Source organism: Limulus polyphemus, unplaced genomic scaffold (genome assembly GCF_000517525.1).
Source record: "Limulus polyphemus unplaced genomic scaffold, Limulus_polyphemus-2.1.2 Scaffold32, whole genome shotgun sequence".
Lineage (NCBI taxonomy): Eukaryota > Metazoa > Arthropoda > Merostomata > Xiphosura > Limulidae > Limulus > Limulus polyphemus.
Window position 1 is genome coordinate 62,806 of NW_013665642.1, and position 19,907 is coordinate 82,712.

General features: G+C 32.2%; 1 protein-coding gene across 1 annotated transcript in view; it reads right to left on the minus strand.

The window, feature by feature from the left end:
• Positions 1 to 5,588: 5,588 nt before the first annotated feature.
• LOC106460032 (phospholipid scramblase 2-like) overlaps positions 5,589 to 19,907 on the minus strand; it is a 32,384-nt gene continuing 18,065 nt past the window's right edge. Inside the window, exons 3-8 of the mRNA XM_022386997.1 lie at positions 17,760 to 17,879; positions 13,514 to 13,591; positions 12,938 to 13,077; positions 11,401 to 11,562; positions 10,488 to 10,649; positions 5,589 to 8,436 (exon numbers count right to left, since the gene is read on the minus strand). Of these exons, the coding sequence (XP_022242705.1) occupies positions 8,404 to 8,436; positions 10,488 to 10,649; positions 11,401 to 11,562; positions 12,938 to 13,077; positions 13,514 to 13,591; positions 17,760 to 17,879 (695 nt within the window). The 3' untranslated portion in view covers positions 5,589 to 8,403. The remainder of the gene's footprint in view (positions 8,437 to 10,487; positions 10,650 to 11,400; positions 11,563 to 12,937; positions 13,078 to 13,513; positions 13,592 to 17,759; positions 17,880 to 19,907) is intronic.

The following is a 19,907-nucleotide window of genomic DNA, read 5'->3' on the forward strand; positions in this document are numbered from 1 at the left end:
TGTTACTAGAGTCACGTGACCCCCGCTGTCGTAACAATATATATCATTTTGAAAACAAGTGAAGTGCGTGCTATTCATTTATCGTTGATTTTATCACCAACAAGTTACAGACACCTGTAGAAGAATCCTAATCCCATCAACAACACATTATATATTTATACTATTAATAAGTATAAGTAAAAGCCTTTTATTTTTGACAATTGGCAAAAAGAATTATATTTCTAAATTCTGACACACCAGTATCCGCCAGTGCAGTTCCAGTTCGAGTATCATAGCTCCAGCACTGGTATTACCAAAGGGAGAAACCAGTTGACTTCGATTAATTTTTTTATCTTATTTTAAGAACATTGTTTATAAATAATATAAATCCCTCTCACATATTTTAATCGGGATTCTCTCCGTGTGAGTAGATTCATAGATCAGCCACTAGATGTCACATGCATATATAGAATGATTTTTTTCTTTAATTTTCTATTGTTAATATGATTTTGCAGTATTGAACAATATTTGAAAGTTAACATTGTTACTTAGCAAATTTACTTTTAATTATTCCAATAATTAAGCAAACTGTGAGATATGTTTGATAATTCACCTGTTATAGATTTTCGAAACTGGGTCCAAAATACGCTGAATAAAGGTATTCAAATGGAAGAGGATTCAATTATTGTTTATTTGATTGCGCAAAACTTTGTTTGCTTTAAATGCAAAGCTGCAGATTTTACTATATGCGCTGTGCCCACCACAGGTATCGAAGTCCAACTTTTAGCGTTATAAGCTCTAAGTCTTATTTCTGAGACACGGGGGGTGGTGCGTGAATATAAGACATAAATTTTATATTTCTCACTAGTGTATTTTTGCTCTCTTGTTTAATCACTAGTTTGTACAATAAATATATTTGAAAATACTTAATTTTTACTAAACGATATGTTTTAAACAAAAACGAAAGCAACATCATAATAATTATTATAAAATTGTTTTGGAAGTGACAACAAATTTCGATATCAAATTTAAGATATTCATTCATATTTCTGAAACATTTGTTTTATAAATTTTCAAAAATAAACGCCCAAAACTCAATAAAAAAGTTAAAATATTTGATAACAGCTGTATCTATTTTAATGCGAAACAGAATGTCAACGTACACTGTTAAAGATATAAATACATTGACCTATACCTGTATCAATGTATTCATTAAATATACCTTGAAACATGAGGTTTTTCTGAAAATATACCAATAAAGTAAAGTAGATCGCCGATTATCTGGACTAATTGGGACCAAGGGTGGTCCAGATAATTGGACATTATCAAAAATCGTATCATTAACATTTCTTAATGAGTAGCAAAGACAGCTTGTGATTTTCACTAGCATTAGCACATACCAAAATCGTCTCTCCCTCCTTAGACATTTTACAACCAGGCGCAGTTGCCTCTCTTCGTGATGCCAGTGATTTGTTTGAGAGAGTTTTCCAGCTAAGTACAATTACATCTGGATTATATACGAAGTCGGTATCGTGTTCTTTTTTTTTTTTTTTGCAAATTGACGTTTTTAGTTTATTTACAAAATTATAAGCTTCTATAAAGTCAGTTGAAAACTTTTCGACATGAATATATAGTACACGTATACTATGTCATAACTTAAAGTTTCTTAGCCATTCTGAGCTTGCTTCAATTATAGATTACCACCAAGTTGTTCTTAAAATTTCCAGCTTTTTCACAAAGATCAGGACCTGAAATGGGCTGACCGTGTAACTGCTTTTTTAAAAATTACATGAAAACAGTATTATCTACTTTCTTATTTTCTGTTTTTTTTTTCATTGCATTCCGCGTCGAACTTCCATCCTCCTTCTCCAAAACAGAAACAGAATTAAAAATTGAATCGCTCTTTTTCTAAATGCCTGATATTGTTTAAGTTCCAAAGCCATATTTTTCTGCTCGATATTTACCAGATTCACCTGTTTTTAATTTGTTCATAATGTCTACTTTGTCACTCAACGAAAAAACCACACTCTTTTGTGTTTTTTTTTGGTATATATATTCAACCCAACGAAGAACAACTTTGGTTCAAAACAGTAACCATAAAAAAGAAAAAGTAAAGATTTAAGGACCCATAAAGCACGTCCGTACTCATTAAGGTTAATGTCGCAACTAACGGTTCAGCGGCGAGATCTGCTCTTTGCTACGAAGTGATCAGGCATGTTAGGACATGTTTAACATTTGTGTGGTTTGTTACAAGGAAAATAGATACATGCATGTACGTAGTTTTTTATTTTCAAAATTTGATCCGGATAAGATATTTTATTATTAAATAAATTTATCGAACTATGTTTTACACATCAATAAAACTCTAAAGACCGAATAAGCCTGATCCATCATTTATCTACCAACCACGAGTGAAAAACCAAACTATACAAAACTAAGAGAGTGGGACAAAAGATCAACTGAGTTGAAACAAATAACAAGTGCACCAGCAAGAAGATTGACTAAATTGGTCATTTGCTGTTAAGTTTCAACATTGAGATCAACGAAGGATATTATATTACTACATATTTGATAGAACTTTGAACTTTTCCTACATAGCTTTATGTGAATCTATGACTAATGGTGTTGGTTTTTATAATATTTGCTGGTCTTACCATTTGGTTTAAATACTTTCCATATTACTACAAAGAGTAGTAATTAGGGCTTATATTTTGCTTATACGCAGAGCTGGTATTTTGGGTTTATATTTGGGTGTAGTGTTCGTATGTCGAATTTCGCGCAAAACTACACGAGGAATATCTGAATTAGCCGTCCCTAATTTTAAAGTGATAGGCTAGAAGGAAAGCAGCTAATCAAAACCATTTACTGCCAACACTGGGATAATTTTGTCGGGCTTAATAGTATGATTTTACTGTCACACTTACAATGCATTCCAAAGTGCAAAGCGCGATTTTCTATTCTTAGCGGAATCGAGACGTGAATCAAGGAACCTCAGATCCACAGTGCAGCACACTAATCTTTGGGCTGCGCTTGGCCCCTGTTGGTGTTAACATTTTCAACTGTATATTTTTCAATCTCTTCTCTTGTGGTATTCAGGTAAACTGATGTACAACAGAGTACAAATTCCGCATATAAGGCGAGAGTAAATAGGAAACGCTTTACTTAAAACAAGTCGAATTGACCCATAGTAGTATAAGGCACGGTGGTGTAAGTAAAATAATAACAGTACAGTGTTTCTTGGCTAGCACAATCAATGGATCCAGTATTCCGATATCGTAACCATTAGACTTTTCAGCAACTTTGGGGACCGGGCGTGTCTTGGTGGTCTATGCCGGTATATGCATCTCATGGTCCATGGTTCTACTACCACAAGAAATATAAGTATGGGATAGTTTTAAAATGTACAACAAAATACATATTATTATTATTGGGTTTGTTTGTATTCAGGAACACTAATATCCTACAGCTATAAGTGTCCGCAAAGTACAGGTTCTAAAAATATTATGCAGAAAAATAATTTCGAACATGGACGGTAACAGATAAGCAAGCAAACACAAATGAGCAAATAAAAGGTTTCTTCACTATAATCTGTTTGTTTGTTTTAAAGCAAAGCACTATGGGCTGGCTACCTGTTGTGTCCTCGGTGGACACAGCAGCTAGCCCGATGTGGCTTTGCTATAAGACAACAACAATCACAACAACCTAAGGTAGACGATTAGTGCAAGTTGATTTCTCACACCCGACTTACAAATATGTCGTAATTGCGTGCGGAACACCTGTATGAAAATGTTAAAAAATTACCTGAATACACCTAAAGATATATTATTTAATAGTTATGGAAAGTTAATATATGATGATATGTCTAGTAATCACACTCTACCAGCAGTAGTTACTAATGTTGAAATAGTTTTAAATTAATCAATGGTAACAAGCATCTAATTGTATTTGTAAGACTAGCTTTTAGTTTTCACCATTGGTATGATTCTAGCTTGTATTTGTGACCTTCAACAAGAGTTATTGTTAAAAAGCTAGTTTTCATGCGTGTACTACCAAAAGAAGTTACAGATGTGGGTATGGTTTTTATCCAATTATTGTTAATAAAAACAACTAGTATGAACTAATACTACTTTCTCTCTGTATACTGCTAATAGCAGCTACTAGTATTGATTTAGTTGTTCAGTTTAGTGTCAGCAGGAAGTATTAGTGATAACTCGGGATACTTGTTTTAGGTTACTGTTTAAGTCGATTACTGAAAATACACTTAGGTATAGAATCAACTAGTATCAGACTAGATTTTGATTATATGATATTAGCAGCAGCAGTAATTACGTCTGCGATGGTTTCATTGTCTTGACATTTTTACATGTTCTACAGCAATTCCTGTACGCTGAATTTGAAAATAATATTCATTTTCTCCACCACGTGCAGATTTTTTCACCAAACGTCATATGTACTTCTACATAAGTGAATCATTTTCTTTCAAATCGGGCCACATTTTCTTATGCTTAAAATGTTGAGAACCAAGGCTATAGATTTTTCTAGACCAATCGCGAAGTGAGTCTTATCGATCGTTCTAGAACCCAAACATAATCATAAAAAATGTTCATTGTGGTAAACGAAATAATAATTTGATCTAGATAAGTTTTTTTTTCTTCCCGATTTGTAAAAAATCCTTACGCGATGGGAAAAAAATGGATAATATTTTCGAAATCTGCGTAACTGAATTATGGAAAATTCCTTATTAAAACCAAAACAACTTTTGTGAAATTTAAATTCGCAGGCCTGTGTTATTAATGGTTATTAAGGCTATAGTTTTTATTCCAATTTTAACAACAGGCTTACTGGAATTAGAATAGTTTTTATTCACTTACTGTCAGCAGGTATTTTAATATTAGGCTAGTTGTTATTCAAGTAATGACGACAAACACATTTACAACAGGTAAATAACTTTTTTTTTTTATACAGCAACAAATAGTCGTTACTTGTGATATGGTGATCAATTTTCCATATATACTGCGAACAGGAACTATTGGTGTGACTTCTAGCAAGATCTATTGGTATGAAGTTACTTCTATGTTCATACACTGTCAACAGAATTAGGTTATTTTTTATTTATGAACCAACGAATGTTGCTTTAAGACTTTGATTTTTCTATAAAACTAAAAATGTCTTATAAGCACTGATGACAACAGAAAATGTACCGAGGATAATGCACCATTTGTAAAATCTGTATTATATATTTCAATCGATCTGTAAAAGATCTGATAATCAGAGATCTATTTCTCTGTTGATCGACTTATTCAATTAAACGTTTTTTTTCAATCATTCAATCAGAAGATTTCAAAATACAGTGCACAAAACTTAAGGAGGAAATGGTTCCCTCTTGCAAGTTTTTGTAAATTCACCATGAAAAATCAATATACGACCAATATTATTGTATATTGATATGTTGTTACCTGATATTCTCCTGAAGATGACTTTGTTCTCTATCTATTGGTATAAGATATTTTCAAAGCATAAGTAATAATAACTAAATACCTATTCTTTGGTTGGTTCATTGAAACTTCTAAAAATGTTGATAATATATATTCAAGCTACTAAGACAGTAATTTAAATAAATTATTTAATGAGCTACTAGAGTTTTCACACATAAATGGTCTATTTTTCTACAAACTCATTGAAACCGTGACAAAAAGCATGTTATCTTTCAAAGTACTTAAATGACTAAAACATATTGTAAAAATAATAATGTAAGGTAAATCTGTTTCATTGAAATACTTGAGTTTTCCGTGTCAAATGAGAAAACAAAGCAACGTTTAACATACAAAATAATCAGACAAAAGCTTCTGAAATAAAATATAATATGCATTTTGATTATAGGGTTTACAATACAAAATACGAAATATAAAACCAATTTCATATCTGAATCAAGTTAGATTAAACACAAGGTTCAATACAGTAGTAATGACGAAGACGTAGAGGGAAAGTTGAATGTCCATAAGAAATTGGCCTTTCAGTCTATAGCCTGTAATACCTTTAATGCTATCTCAAACTTTTACGTCATTTCATAATTAACATCCATTCTTGAGATCTGGAGCTTCCAATCATATAAAATGTTAGGAAGTTTAAAGTTTTCCCACAACTTACTCTTGATGATAGGTAAAAAATCATACCACATTGAAATACTGAAAGTACGTGTAAGAGGATGTCCTAGTGTCAGTAAAAACTACATTTGGTATTATACCACATTGGAATACTGAAAGTACGTGTAAGAGGATGTCCTAGTGTCAGTAAAAACTACATTTGGTATTTTATAGTAATCTGGAGTAAAATGAGTAATCAAACAAAACAGTTGAATGTCTTAGTGTCAGTAAAAACTACATTTGTATTTTATAGTAATCTGGAGTAAAATGAGTAATCAAACAAAACAGTTGGATGTCCTAGTGTCAGTAAAAACTACATTTGTTATTTTATAGTAATCTGGAGTAAAATGAGTAATCAAACAAAACAGTTGGATGTCCTAGTGTCAGTAAAAACTACATTTGGTATTTTATAGTAATCTGGAGTAATTTGAGTAATCAAACAAAACAGTTGGATGTCCTAGTGTTAGTAAAAACTACATTTGGTTTTTTATAGTAATCTGGAGTAAAATGAGTAATCAAACAAAACAGTTGGATGTCCTAGTGTCAGTAAAAACTACATTTGTTATTTTATAGTAATCTGGAGTAAAATGAGTAATCAAACAAAACAGTTAGATGTCCTAGTGTCAGTAAAAACTACATTTGGTATTATACCACATTGGAATACTGAAAGTACGTGTAAGAGGATGTCCTAGTGTCAGTAAAAACTACATTTGGTATTTTATAGTAATCTGGAGTAAAATGAGTAATCAAACAAAACAGTTTTGGTACAATAAGTGACAGCAAAAAGTAAACTTCAAATCCACACTAATCAAAAGCACTACAATTCACACTTAAATACAAAAAAACTTTTAATTTGTGACATGAATCATATGCATTTCTTTCAATGATAAAAACACGTTTAAATATTTTCAAAACCACATATTTTGTCTACAATTGTTCTGTGATTGCCGTACAGGCATAAAACAAACGGCTCATTATGACTACGTTATATAAATTAAATTTAAGATGTTCTCATTTACTGATTCAATACGATGTGAGAATTTTCAATATATATAAAAATTCTCATCTTATGTAAGATCTAAGAGAGCTAGATCAATACGTATTTACTACAAATTTGGAATTAAGTTTGGCACAAAACAACTGTTGTATGAATTATATGTTCACCCTGTTAACTGTTTACAATGGGTACAAAAACAAATAATTGTTGTAAATACGGTTTTTTAGCTAGTTAAAATAATTTTATCCATTTTGCTACTCTAAGTATGTCACAATTATTTTGACCGCAATGTTCACGTTGTATTAGGGTTTATGTTTAAGGTACATTAAATAATTTATAGTATAGCTAAGTTAAACTCTCTTATTCCAGAAATATGTAGTTTATTAGAATTTGTTTAGTTTATATTTCCAAAGATTATCAATGTGAAAGTAAAATCTGGATGATTCGAAAAACCTTTATTTACTTAGAGAAAATAACGAAAATGCCTGAGAGTTACTTAAAAACACTTTGTATTACTTTTGATACAATTTTTAGCATAAATTTTTAATGATATGGTTGGTACCAAAATTGTAGTTCATCTTGGAATCCATTGTACAGAAATGCAAAATAAATATGATTATATGAATATCTATTGCTTTTTGTAACCATAAACTTGTATGTAATTAATTTTTGTTTTCACAGTTATGTATACTTCTTCTATCTTTAAGCTTCATATTCATCTATTCAGATTATTAGCTTTAAATTGTTACATTATAATGTTCCCCTTTTGCAGGATGTCAAAGGATTTTTACAAGAAGCATTAATGAAATATCTGGACATTTGAAACAGTAATACATGTTATAGAATTGTGTATAAAATAATCGTTTTTTAAAAACTATGAGTTAAAAAAAGTAATACATGCTGTACATTAGGGATTATGATGAGATCAACTAATCTGATTCCACACTACACTAAAAAAATATATTTGTAAGTTTGACCAGATAAATCACGATGTATATTGCACTGTGACATCAAAACCACAAACTACTAAGTATAATATTTCAAAATAGAAACGTGTTGTGTACAAGGGTGGTTGACAAACAATCAAACTTGCCCAATATTTGTGAAAAACAAAACAAAATATAGAGAAAAAAAAACTGGATTTTCTTGATATTTAATTCCTTCGTATGTAGATTATATATTATTATTTTTACTCAATATCAACGAGATAAATACTTCCACCAGATTATCACATAGTTATTACTGGTCCGAATCTCTCCAACATATCCTTGGGCAGTCGGATTCCTACTTTGCGGTGTGCTCAAAAAACATGAAGTCCTGAAAGAGAGAGAAAGGGAAGGAAATATATATTAAGCTGAAATAGGTCATGAAGGCTAAACACAGCAGTAACAAATGACCTAATACATTATATGTTTTTTATAATACCTGTAATACGTAAAATATGATAACTTAAAATAAAAACACAAATGAAAATGATTAATTTTTATCATTATTGTTCCCACCCCGAGTCCTTACTCTATAATAATTAATGAAGGTTAAGTGCAATTAAATAATTAATAAACTCTTCATTTTATGTTAATCTTAAACAACGTTATTTCTGTTGATATGTATCCAGGCTATTTTTACATTTTTCTACCAGCGACTTCAGATGGTTTGGAAGCTGTATATTTACTCATAAATGCAGTATGGCTGAAGTAATGCTAGCTATTCTATTCGGTTAATTATCGTTCACACGCCACTCTTTGTACAATTCCAGTTGTATAACGTTATAGTTGACTGTCCATAATCACACAATATAACTGGAATATATCCTCTTTTTAGAGCTATTACAATTAGAGTGAGTACAAATTGGTGTTTAGAGACAAAACAACATGTTTATCTGGTAAAATCCACGAATGTTTAATATATATTATTACATTCGTACATTTGATGGAATAGTTATTTCGTATTCAAAATGTACAGTTTCAAATTACTAGTTCTGGATTTTATTTCGTCGGGATTTGATGAATTAATCACAAAGCTACAGTTCAACTGTTCTACGGGTCACACTTGCCTGTACATGAAATAAGCTCAGCTATTAATGTATTCATTCAGAAAAAAAGTAATATTAATTATGAGAGAATGCCTAACATCTTCACTAAACTTCTAACCCATTACGCTTAGCCAGAGCGTAGTATTTAATGGTCAGAATAGTGGTTTAGATGGGAGTTCTTGAAGGACTACAAGGTTGAGTCAAGTACTGACTGCTTCAATATCGACTAAAAACTCAACCTCGCAACCATTTATGTTTAAAGGCACGTACTAGACCGTGTTCAAGCCAACTTCAACTTTCTCAGCTTTTAACACAAACATAACCTGAGACCAGCTACTAACTACCCTTGCAGCTGTGAAAGCTCCTCTACAAGCCTTTCGCTGTTGTCTGACACTAGAGCAAGTTCTGCTCTACCACATCCTTTTCTGTACTCAAACTAGACGTGGAAAGTCCTGGCTATCACAGCAATACCATTAACCTGATTTTTACTGAAATGTTCATCTTAATATTTGTCTTACTGCAGCTATTGATTAGTAAGATAAATATGTCTCTGAGGTTCCTGTATCAAGAGGGTACCTCATCTTTGCTAGTCTTTTACAGCTTACTGTAACTTTAGCTGCGGTAACTCGGACTTTTTCTGATGTCTCAGAAGTGTAGATGCATCTGAAAGTGTTTTGTAATTGGTTGGATCCCAGTAGCACTGCTTCTAGCTTTTTACTTCTTGAGGTTTTGCTTGAAGACACTTCTTAAAATCTCATTAAACTGCATTTGGCATTAGAAGATCTCTGATGCCTAAATGAATCCTCGTAGGCTCAATCATCAGAACCTCAATAAACTTATATAAAAGGATATCCTCATGGGAATTTTCAGCCATGCTCAGCTATGCCTCACAGTGTAACTAGAACAAAAACAAATCATTAATACAAGCTGCCAAACTTTCATTGCATCTTCTGGCTTTAATTTTTGTAGATAGTTCAATTTTTTGCATATCTGTGATGAAGCTCTTTCACAATTGAGTTACAGTTACATAAATAGTTCTCACTCAGCGTTCAAAGACTAGGACATCTAGGGCTAGAAGAAAGTAATGGTAGGTTGGTTTTGCATCCAATCATTCCATGCAGTTACCTGACTGAATCACCTCCGGAATATATTCAAACCTTCCTTTTCATCACCCTTGTTAAACAACAGATTTATTTATTTCGCTTTGCCATAAACTGCTGAAAACAGTAAGTAAAACCATCCTTCATCTTTAACCTTATTACAAAATCTACATGTAAAAGAAACAAAGTTAAATAAAACAGTTTGGGGTAATTTAAAAAAAAAATCAAATGCTCACGATCATAAAGCAGGCTCCAAGAAGAACAGCTTTTATGTTGACATCTAAATTCATTGGGAATGTAATCCCAAAATTATCTGCATCTGTGAACATTTCTTTAACTAATCCTGACCATTGTTTAGTGATTTTTCCAACTTCTTTACTTCCATCATGGGAAAGTACCTAAAGCAGGAAAAAATAAAAATCACAAATCACGCCTGATTGTACACAACAATAAATGGCTTTACTTTGCTGTTAAGAAATATCCCTACAGTAAGCACATCGCAGATAGCCACTGTTCATCTTTGCGCTGAAAATAAACAAATAAAGATACTTTTATTTGTTGAATTTTCGCGTAAAGCTATTGGAAGACCAGCCGCGCTAGTCGTCCTGAATTTGAATTAATAGACTAGGGAAGGGAACTAGTCAACACTCCCTTCTACACCGCCATCTGTTGGGTTACTCTTTTACCAATGAATAATGGAAGTGACTGTCAAATTACAATGCTCTCACGGTTGAAAGGGCGAACGTGTTCATCGACGGATTACAGATTAAACAAGTAACTATACTTTTTTGAAAATTTTAAACACAAGTGCCGGTAGTACATATTTATAAATAAATATACTATCTTCATTATTATTATACTTTTTTAAACATAAAACATTAAATGAAGGAAATGACATTAAATATTAGAAAAAATATTTTTAGAATTTGAGAGGAAAACGTAATTTAAAAAAATTAGAAAATGTTAGATAATTCTCTATAACTGAATAAATATGTAATTAGTTACATTATTTTTTCACTAAGTTATAAAAAAAAAAGCAAGTGTAATACAATTGTTAAAAATGTAACCGTGCCAGAAAATAACACTTAACTAAATGGGCACATTTTATTTTAGCGAAAATGCAATCAAACACAACCCTTAAATTCTAACCTTAAAATTCACATCACCACACATAGTGCATTGACAAAATGGTCCTTCAATCCGTAAAATACACTCCTTGGCAGCATTTTCAACTCTGTACTTTGGGATACAAATACTCCACTCTTGTTTGACAAAACCTATGGTAGAGCCTGAGGCAGTAACTTCCATTTCCTGAAATAAAAATATATTCTTATGTTTTTGTTTTGTTAATAATAGCAACAAAAATCGTTAAGCAATATTCACCCTTTGACAAACTAGAACAGTAAAGGTATAAATAGCCACTGTTTTGTCCCTCTAAATATTGAGACGAATAGAATCAGACATATTCATAAGCATGTTTTATGATGCCTATATTTGAGTCATTGTCTGATTTAACTATTCTCTATGTAAGGTCATAATCAGAAAAATTCGATAATTGGTTTCAAAATTGCTTTGTAAATAAGGTTTCTGAACCATGCCACAAGGTAAGCTGTACATTGGTGCTAGGAAATGAGTGTAATACATCTTTTAGAACAACGCTTAGATCTCTAGTATGAATGTATATGACAGTAAAAACAGTACAGATGATAATTCAAAGTGGGAAAGAAAATAGAGCTGATAATTTATGACGGCTCCAGTGATACTGGCAATGATAAAAACAGTACAGGTAATAATGCAAAGTGGGGAGGAAAATGGAACCGATAATTTATGACGGCTCCAGTAATACTGGCATTGATAAAAATTACAGCAGAAATAATGCAGAGCGAAAAATATTCATATTACGTAAAAATAAAATCACACAGTTTTTCTGTACTTTCTATATATAAGTGTGTGTGGGGTGGGGATGGTACTACTTTAAGTGTGCTATTTTTCCCAGTTTGCATCATTACCGGTATTTTTTCCTAGTTCACATGATAAAGAGTTTTTGCCTTATTTCTTGTGGAAGGATAAGCTCAGAGCTCTTAATAATTATTTAGTATAGCATTAAAAACTATTAAGAGACAGCAACCTATTGAGGAAAAGAAAATAGTACTTCATAGGTTTACTATTTATAACTTCGCCCTATTTTAATGGGCGTTATGAAATAAAAATATCTTAAAAGTATTAAAGTAAATATGAATTTCTTACTTTTTTAATAACATCAAATATTTAACTGAATTAAACAATTTTATTCTTCACTAAATAAAGTGAGTGACAGCTAACTGGTATTTCACAGATGAATCGTTTTGTTCATAATTATACTTCCTTGCTACAAAATTTTGGCAATGTTGAGAATGCCGAAGTTGGAGTGTTGCATGCAAATAACGATAAAATATGGAATTAAACTAAGAAGTGTCTTAAATTTGATGTTTAATGTTCGACTAAATTTTATTAAACTACTTGTATTAGAATTAGCCTCATCCACTCAGGCTACATTTGTTTGTATACAAGGCTGTCCCATTATTCTGTTTTTCACACATTCTTTATTTAGGTAAATAAATATTGGTTTTAAGTAATCAATTTTTATGGTTAAAAGTGCGCTGTTTTCATTTTCAAAAAAAAAAAATAATAATGCTGCATATTTTACCTGTAGACAGCAAGGACAACAACAAGAATCACATCGTAGTGGTCTGTAGAGATGAATAACTTCACGGCCACTACTGTCCAATATTTTCATGTTAAATGGTCGAATTGGACCACACCAGTACCTGGTACAGCAGTGTGTATCTAATAAAATACATTTTTATGCGTTTTTACCAACAAACAAACAACTAATGTACACGGAATGCAGTTTGTAGAAAAACGTGTTATATTACATAGTCCTTTCTCGAGACACAGTTTGCTTGTTAACATTCCTCTCCCGTTTCTTACTTCCTCCTCTAAATACAGTTCGTCATGCTATGAAGATTTGATTTGATATAAATATTTAGTGTTTCACTTAATATAATAAAAGAGAATAAAAAATGCACATCAGTTTAATATGTGTTTATTACCGCACACGCTGGTTATCATATGAAAAGTCACTAGGATAAAAAGAGAAATAAAACCAGTGAAATAACTTATTTCCCAAATAAATCATGATAATAATTAAGTTAAATCAGAAATAACAATTTAATATATGTTTGTTTTTTTTAATTTTAATAGATTTAACATATAAACTTACCTTCGGCAGCATAATACACGTTCTGGCCCATGTTGTTTTTCACTTGATATTTATTATTAGTTTCAAGCCCAACAAGTGCTGCAAGTATATTATCAAGAATGAATTCATAATTCATAAAGTTTGAACTGCATAAACATATATTTCAATATAAAAAACTCTCAAAGCATATTATGTTCGATTAAACGTGCAACATGTTTTGTTTTTTAAAATTAGAATCAGACATTTTATATGTTTGTATTCAAAGTCCAATATTAGTACGCTAGAGAGGTATTGTAAAACTGTAAACCTATATATACATGTGTGTGTGTGAGCGCGCGCTCACTGGCTGGCCACTTTCTTATAATCGATTTGACCACTATTTGCCGCTATAACAGGTTTGACATTGCAAGTTATAGATTGCACAAAGTGTTCTACAAGTGTGCAGTGACGTAACTAGGAACGGAAAGGCCCGTGGCAAAGTATTACTGACCCCCCCCTCGAGCTTCCTCCCAAACTAATAACGTTTATGGTTAATATTGGAACAACTAAAATATGTAAAGCTTATTAAGCTTCGCTGTCTTATTAATCAAATATAATGAATGAGCAAGAAGAGTTCACGTTTTAAAGAAGAGAAATTTTCAGCTAGATATATTTTTCTAAACATACGAATTCAGTATTAGCAAATATAAACATGGAAGTTTAACACAGGTTTACATGAAACTTATGAATATTCCATAAGAAATATCTTTAGAAATATTTCTTCCTTGCTTTCATCTCAGCAAATTGATCGATCAATTGATCATTAAAGTTGAACTGACGAGCAACATTTTGTTCGATTGATGGAATGGCCAGTCTATGTAATCGTTGCTGACTCATGGTGCTTCTACAATAATTTTTAACTTTGAGAAAGACCGCTCGGCACTTGCAGTCGACACTGGCATCATCAGAACCAATAACAAAGCTGTGAAAACCTCAGGAAAACTCGCTGATAGAGAATGGTTCTCTATGAGCAATAGCCGCCTCAGTGGCACAGAGGTATGTCTACGGAGTTACAAGGCTAGAAACCTGGTTTCGATACCCGTGGTGGGCAGAGCACAAATAACCCAATGTGTAGCTTTGTGCTTAACTTCAAACAAACAAACCATGAGCAATAATTAGCAAGTTCCCAGATGGTAGAAACTTTGTTGTTTTCACCCTTCAGAGCGGATATCATGCTGAGGATTTCTTGAGTGAATGATTCCGATACATCTTTCTGATACTTGCTGGCAAATATTGTTGCTTGCTTATAAAGTCTAAAAGGCTCTGCAACATACTGGGCTGCTACACAAAGAAGGTGGAGACAACTTCACGAAGGGAAGTGAAACGAGAGTTCAACTGATTTATGATTATGTCCAAGGTGCGATAAAAAAACGATTACTCGGAACAAACTTTCTGGATCTGTCAATCTTCGGTCTTCCCAAAGTTCATCGCTGGACTAATTTTCATAGTTATTCCTTACTGGTACATTTGAGTAGGTACACTGTCAATACTTTTACAGCAAAGGGAGAAAAGAAACCACTAATTTTGGGCAACTTCGACACAGTTCCTTCAATTTCCTTTTTCTTTTTCCGTTTTTAACTTCCGCTTAGATATTTCTTTGAGGACATGTTGCAGCTTTTAACATGTTTGTATGTTACATTAACTGAAACTTCTGAAACAAAAAACACAAAAACGTTATATATATACTATATATGGAATAAAAATGGAATGAGATATAATTTAATATTATTAAAAACACAATAGAATTAGTGAAATAAAACGATTTCAGCGACTGATAATTAAATTATTGTGAAAAAATCAAGAAAACACTTAATTTTAATCGAACACTGTACTTACCTTTCAGTTTATACCTTTAAATAATTTGAATTTTGAAGAATATTCAGAGAATTTTATTTATGTAATTATTATTTTCACAAACAATTTTTATAACATAAAACTGTGTGCTGGCTAAAGTGTCTTAGTGAGTAACTAAAACAAAAACAACTGAAAAAAAACATTTCATTTCGTTAAAAAGGTCAATTTATAGTTGTATCATCAGGTGATAACAAAGTCGTATCACCAGAATTGAGTCCCCCGGTGGGACAGCGGTAAGTCTTCGGTGTGGTTTTACTATAAGAAAACAAACGCGCACACGCATCAGAATTGAAACTTTAATGATTGGATGGTGCTTTGACTTAGATAAACTACAGATGCATAAGATTTTTTTTTAATCAAAAAATCTATTGTTGTCATTTGTTTTAACACAGTATTATGTAACGTAATGAAAATCAAATTTTTAAAATCAGTACTTACTTTTTCTAGAACATTAAAAAACACAGTTATTAGCATCAGTTTTAATCTTATTTATAGGGCTATCAATATCATTAAAGGTAGAACTTTGTACTACTGAGTCTTTTAGGAGTATATAAATTTAGCTCACCATACTTTCAATACTATGAAGAAAAAAATATATTTCAGTATGGATATGATACAGTTATAGATCATTTATACAAATCAAACAAATTTACTGAGTTCAGAAAAGTATAAAGGCCATTGAAATTGATGGGATCGATCAGGAAGAAGCAAAAGGAAATGTCAATTTAAGTCAACAAATTTTTTTTTTTTACAAGACAATTATTTTTTATCAACAGCAAGACATTCAAGACAAAAGCAAAGCAAAAAAAAAAAAAAGATGTCGAAGACAATTTTTCAATCAAAATTTTGCGAACAACTAAATCGATTGATGCGAACCATTAATGATTCGCGATCCACTGGTTGAAAACCAATGAAATACAAGATAATGACGACCACTATATAACCACCACATACACAAAACCCACTATGGCACTATTTATATCTTTCACTGCACTCATAATCTCCGTAGTATTAGTGTATTACTATTACTTTAAGAGACTGCTCTGTACACTGTTTCCTCATAAATGTATGAAGAACGCAGGATGCAGCCGCAGGCATCAGCCACCAGAGACACTTGCCAAATGTCAACTAGTTCAGAAAGAATCAGACTCGTAGTCTGAAGCAGTGTTGCCAGCTTGCCAGTGTGAGATTTAGCTGCACACCCAGTTTCTTATGTGGGGTTCAGGCATAGAAATGTTAAATATTAAAAATACTAAAAATTATTTATTCTAATATTATCTGGGTATGTTGTTATTAAGGCCATCCTATTGTTACGCCACTGCAAGTGTCGGGGTTCGGGATGGATAGATCCTAATAAGGTGATCAGATAGTGTATGTCAGTAAAAAAACTTCCCTAGATATCTCAGCAATTGTATTTTACACTGACCTCCCACTTGTTGATCCTATGGTATACTTTTTTCATCAACATATCTTCTCTTTAAAAAGCAAAGGATAAGGAAGAAAACATCAGGTTAGATATGGATAAAACCCAGCAAAAGGTCATTACCTGTTTACTGGTTTGATGATAATCATCATCAACTTGTAATGTAAGTTCAAAGGATGATCGTCTGTGTTCGCTATTAAATACTGGTGACATTGTTCGGTGATACACTTATGACAAAGACTGCCCCATTGGAATTTTCTATGTATTATCAGGTTTTTATAGTTGACATAAAAGAAGAACATAAAGAACTCGTAACATGAGGCAAACTCGAGGATGACCTTTTAAAGAACACTATCTGATAAATCATCTTAAACATCCCAAGAGATGTGTTATTTCTGTAATAGGATTATATCTCATGACTTTTCGCTTGTTAAGCCCATGTAGCACTTTGATCCATCGACATAACTTCTTTTTGAAAAGTAAAGCCCCATCATTAACTCAGATAAAAACCGAGTTTCTATACCTGTGTTGTGCACAGCACAGATAGCTTAATAACAAATAAACTTGAAAGGTATAACACAAAAAAGAAAGTTAAAGTGGCTAAATATATCTTTATTGTTAAATAGAAGAAGGAATGATCAGGGATGATTGGAAGATATTGAGGAAAAACGATTTAGACATCTACGTCCGTAATAATTATGTATTAACCCGAATAAAAATCAAAATACCTAAAATAAAATAAAAGTACACGTGTGTGCTTGTAAGCTGAAACAAAATAAAAAATATATGACTGTAAATTCATACATGTAAATTAATCTATTTAGATATGTAAATAGTAATTCGAAGTAATTAACATTTTCCTCTTCTGGTAATGATATCATAATATAAGAATGTAATATCACCTCCCGACCCCTTCCCCTCATAAGATGATTACGTTATATTTAATCAAACCTTCCAAAAGTTCTATATTCTGTTGCACCAAAAGTTGGTCGATCATGGTCAAGTACTCCAGTCCTGGTGGACAATTTGTAGGACAAGAGGGAAGAGAAACCCATTGCGTAGCAGCTGGACCTAGAAAATAAGATAATAAAAAATAATGTTACTGTTTTATATAAATCTTTAGAAAAAATATGCATAATATATACCTTTGAGAATATCATGAAGTTGTTAATATTTCTGTTAGAGAAACTTTTACGTCAGAGAAACATTCAATCGTGATTCGATCGGAAAGGAATGTGTAACGTATATTATTCTTCCAATTTTATTTTTCAAACGTAAAACATAGGATGTCTGCATAACAAGTACACATTTTAAGTCATAAGCACTTTTAAATGAAAAAAGATAAATATCTACGGTTAAATACGTATTGGTCTAAACAGCATAAAATTTTATCCCATCAAGTTTCAATCAGTGAGCAGTGCCAGAAGAAAGGCACAGATCATTCTGCGATACGAGGAAGTCAAGTTTTGTTTTGTTTGTTTGTTTGTAATTATGCACAAAGCTACACAAGGGCTATCTGTGCTCTGCCCACCACGGGTATCGAAACCCGATTTCTAGCGTTGTAAGTCCGCAGACATACCGCTGTGCCACTGGGGGGCAGGAAGTCAAGTCCAGTGTTCTCATGCAACATGAATTAGGCATCTCGTAAATACTTGCGACTTAAGTAAATCACGACGAATAAACATAAAGATATGAGTGTCATTTGTGTGTGTGTGTTTATTTAGCAAAGCCACATCAGGTAATCTCCTGTGTCCACCGAGGAGAATCGAAACCCTGATTATAGCGTTGTAATTCTGTAGACTTACCGCTGTCCTACCGGGAAACCAGTGTCATTTGAAGGCATACCCTGTTCAATAATTACAAATCACTGCTTAGTTTGATCCCATTAATGCAGATATATTTCCAAATTATGATATTTACTATTGGAAGAGTTTCCGTTCTGTTCAGAGTTACATTCAAATATCTTTTTCAAGAACTTTTACACTAAAGTTATTTGAATTCTCACTTAGAGAAAAATACATTTTCAAATTTTATGGTATTTTGTTTGTTTGTATTGAATTTCGCGCAAAGCTACACCAGGGCTATCTGCGCTAGCAGTCCCTAATTTAGCAGTGTAAGACTAGAATGAAGGGGGCTACTCTTTTACCAACGAATAGTGGGATTGACCGTTACATTATAACGCCCCCACGACTGAAAGGGGCGAGCATATTTGGTGTGACGGAGGTTCGAACCCGCGACCCTCAGATTACGAGTCGAGCGCCCTAACCACCTGGCCATGCCGAGCCTTTTATGGTATTAAATATATGAATGTTATATTATATTTTCCATCTATAAAACTAGGAATTGTAAATACAACGTATGTGATAGAAATAAATACAAATGAGAAAGCTCATAGTGTTGTTTTACTGTTTTACAAACAAATATAATACTGTAAATAATTTATAATTACACATGATTCTTTATAAAAATTATTTTAATACCTTGGTATACATTTCCACAATCAGAAAGTAAAAAAACATAACCATTTTTATTTATGATCTTATAAGTTGTTAACATTTTGAAATGTTAAGCTGTATTAGAGACAACCTTAGGTCCGGATTCGTATAAAACGTTATTTCAGGGCCCAAATTGACTTATATATCAAATAAAGATGCTGTAAGAATTGAAAGTCTTTGTGAGCCCACTAAGTCTTTCAGGACGTGTTCTTTTTACCTGCAACTTTCTTATTTATAAAACGGAAAATGTCTTGAACATTGAAACATTTTTGTGTCACTAAGTAGACTTTTGGATCAAATTTACACATAATATTATTTTTCTCCATTAGCATTTTGTCACAAGAAATATATGATACCACCATACTTGAACTAGCAACAGCCTTCACTGTGTTTCTTTTCTTACTTGTAATGTATGATGTTTAACAAGTGGTCTTTTAGGTTGCTTTTCTCAGAATTCTACACCATCTGTCCAGAGTAACAAGACAGCTAGGGTACTTTGTTGAAAGTGGCATAAAATATCGAATTAGTTCTTTGCAATATATCAAGGTACTACCACTGTATTGCATCCAAGTCATTAGAGCTAAGTACGAGGTGAAAATCCCAG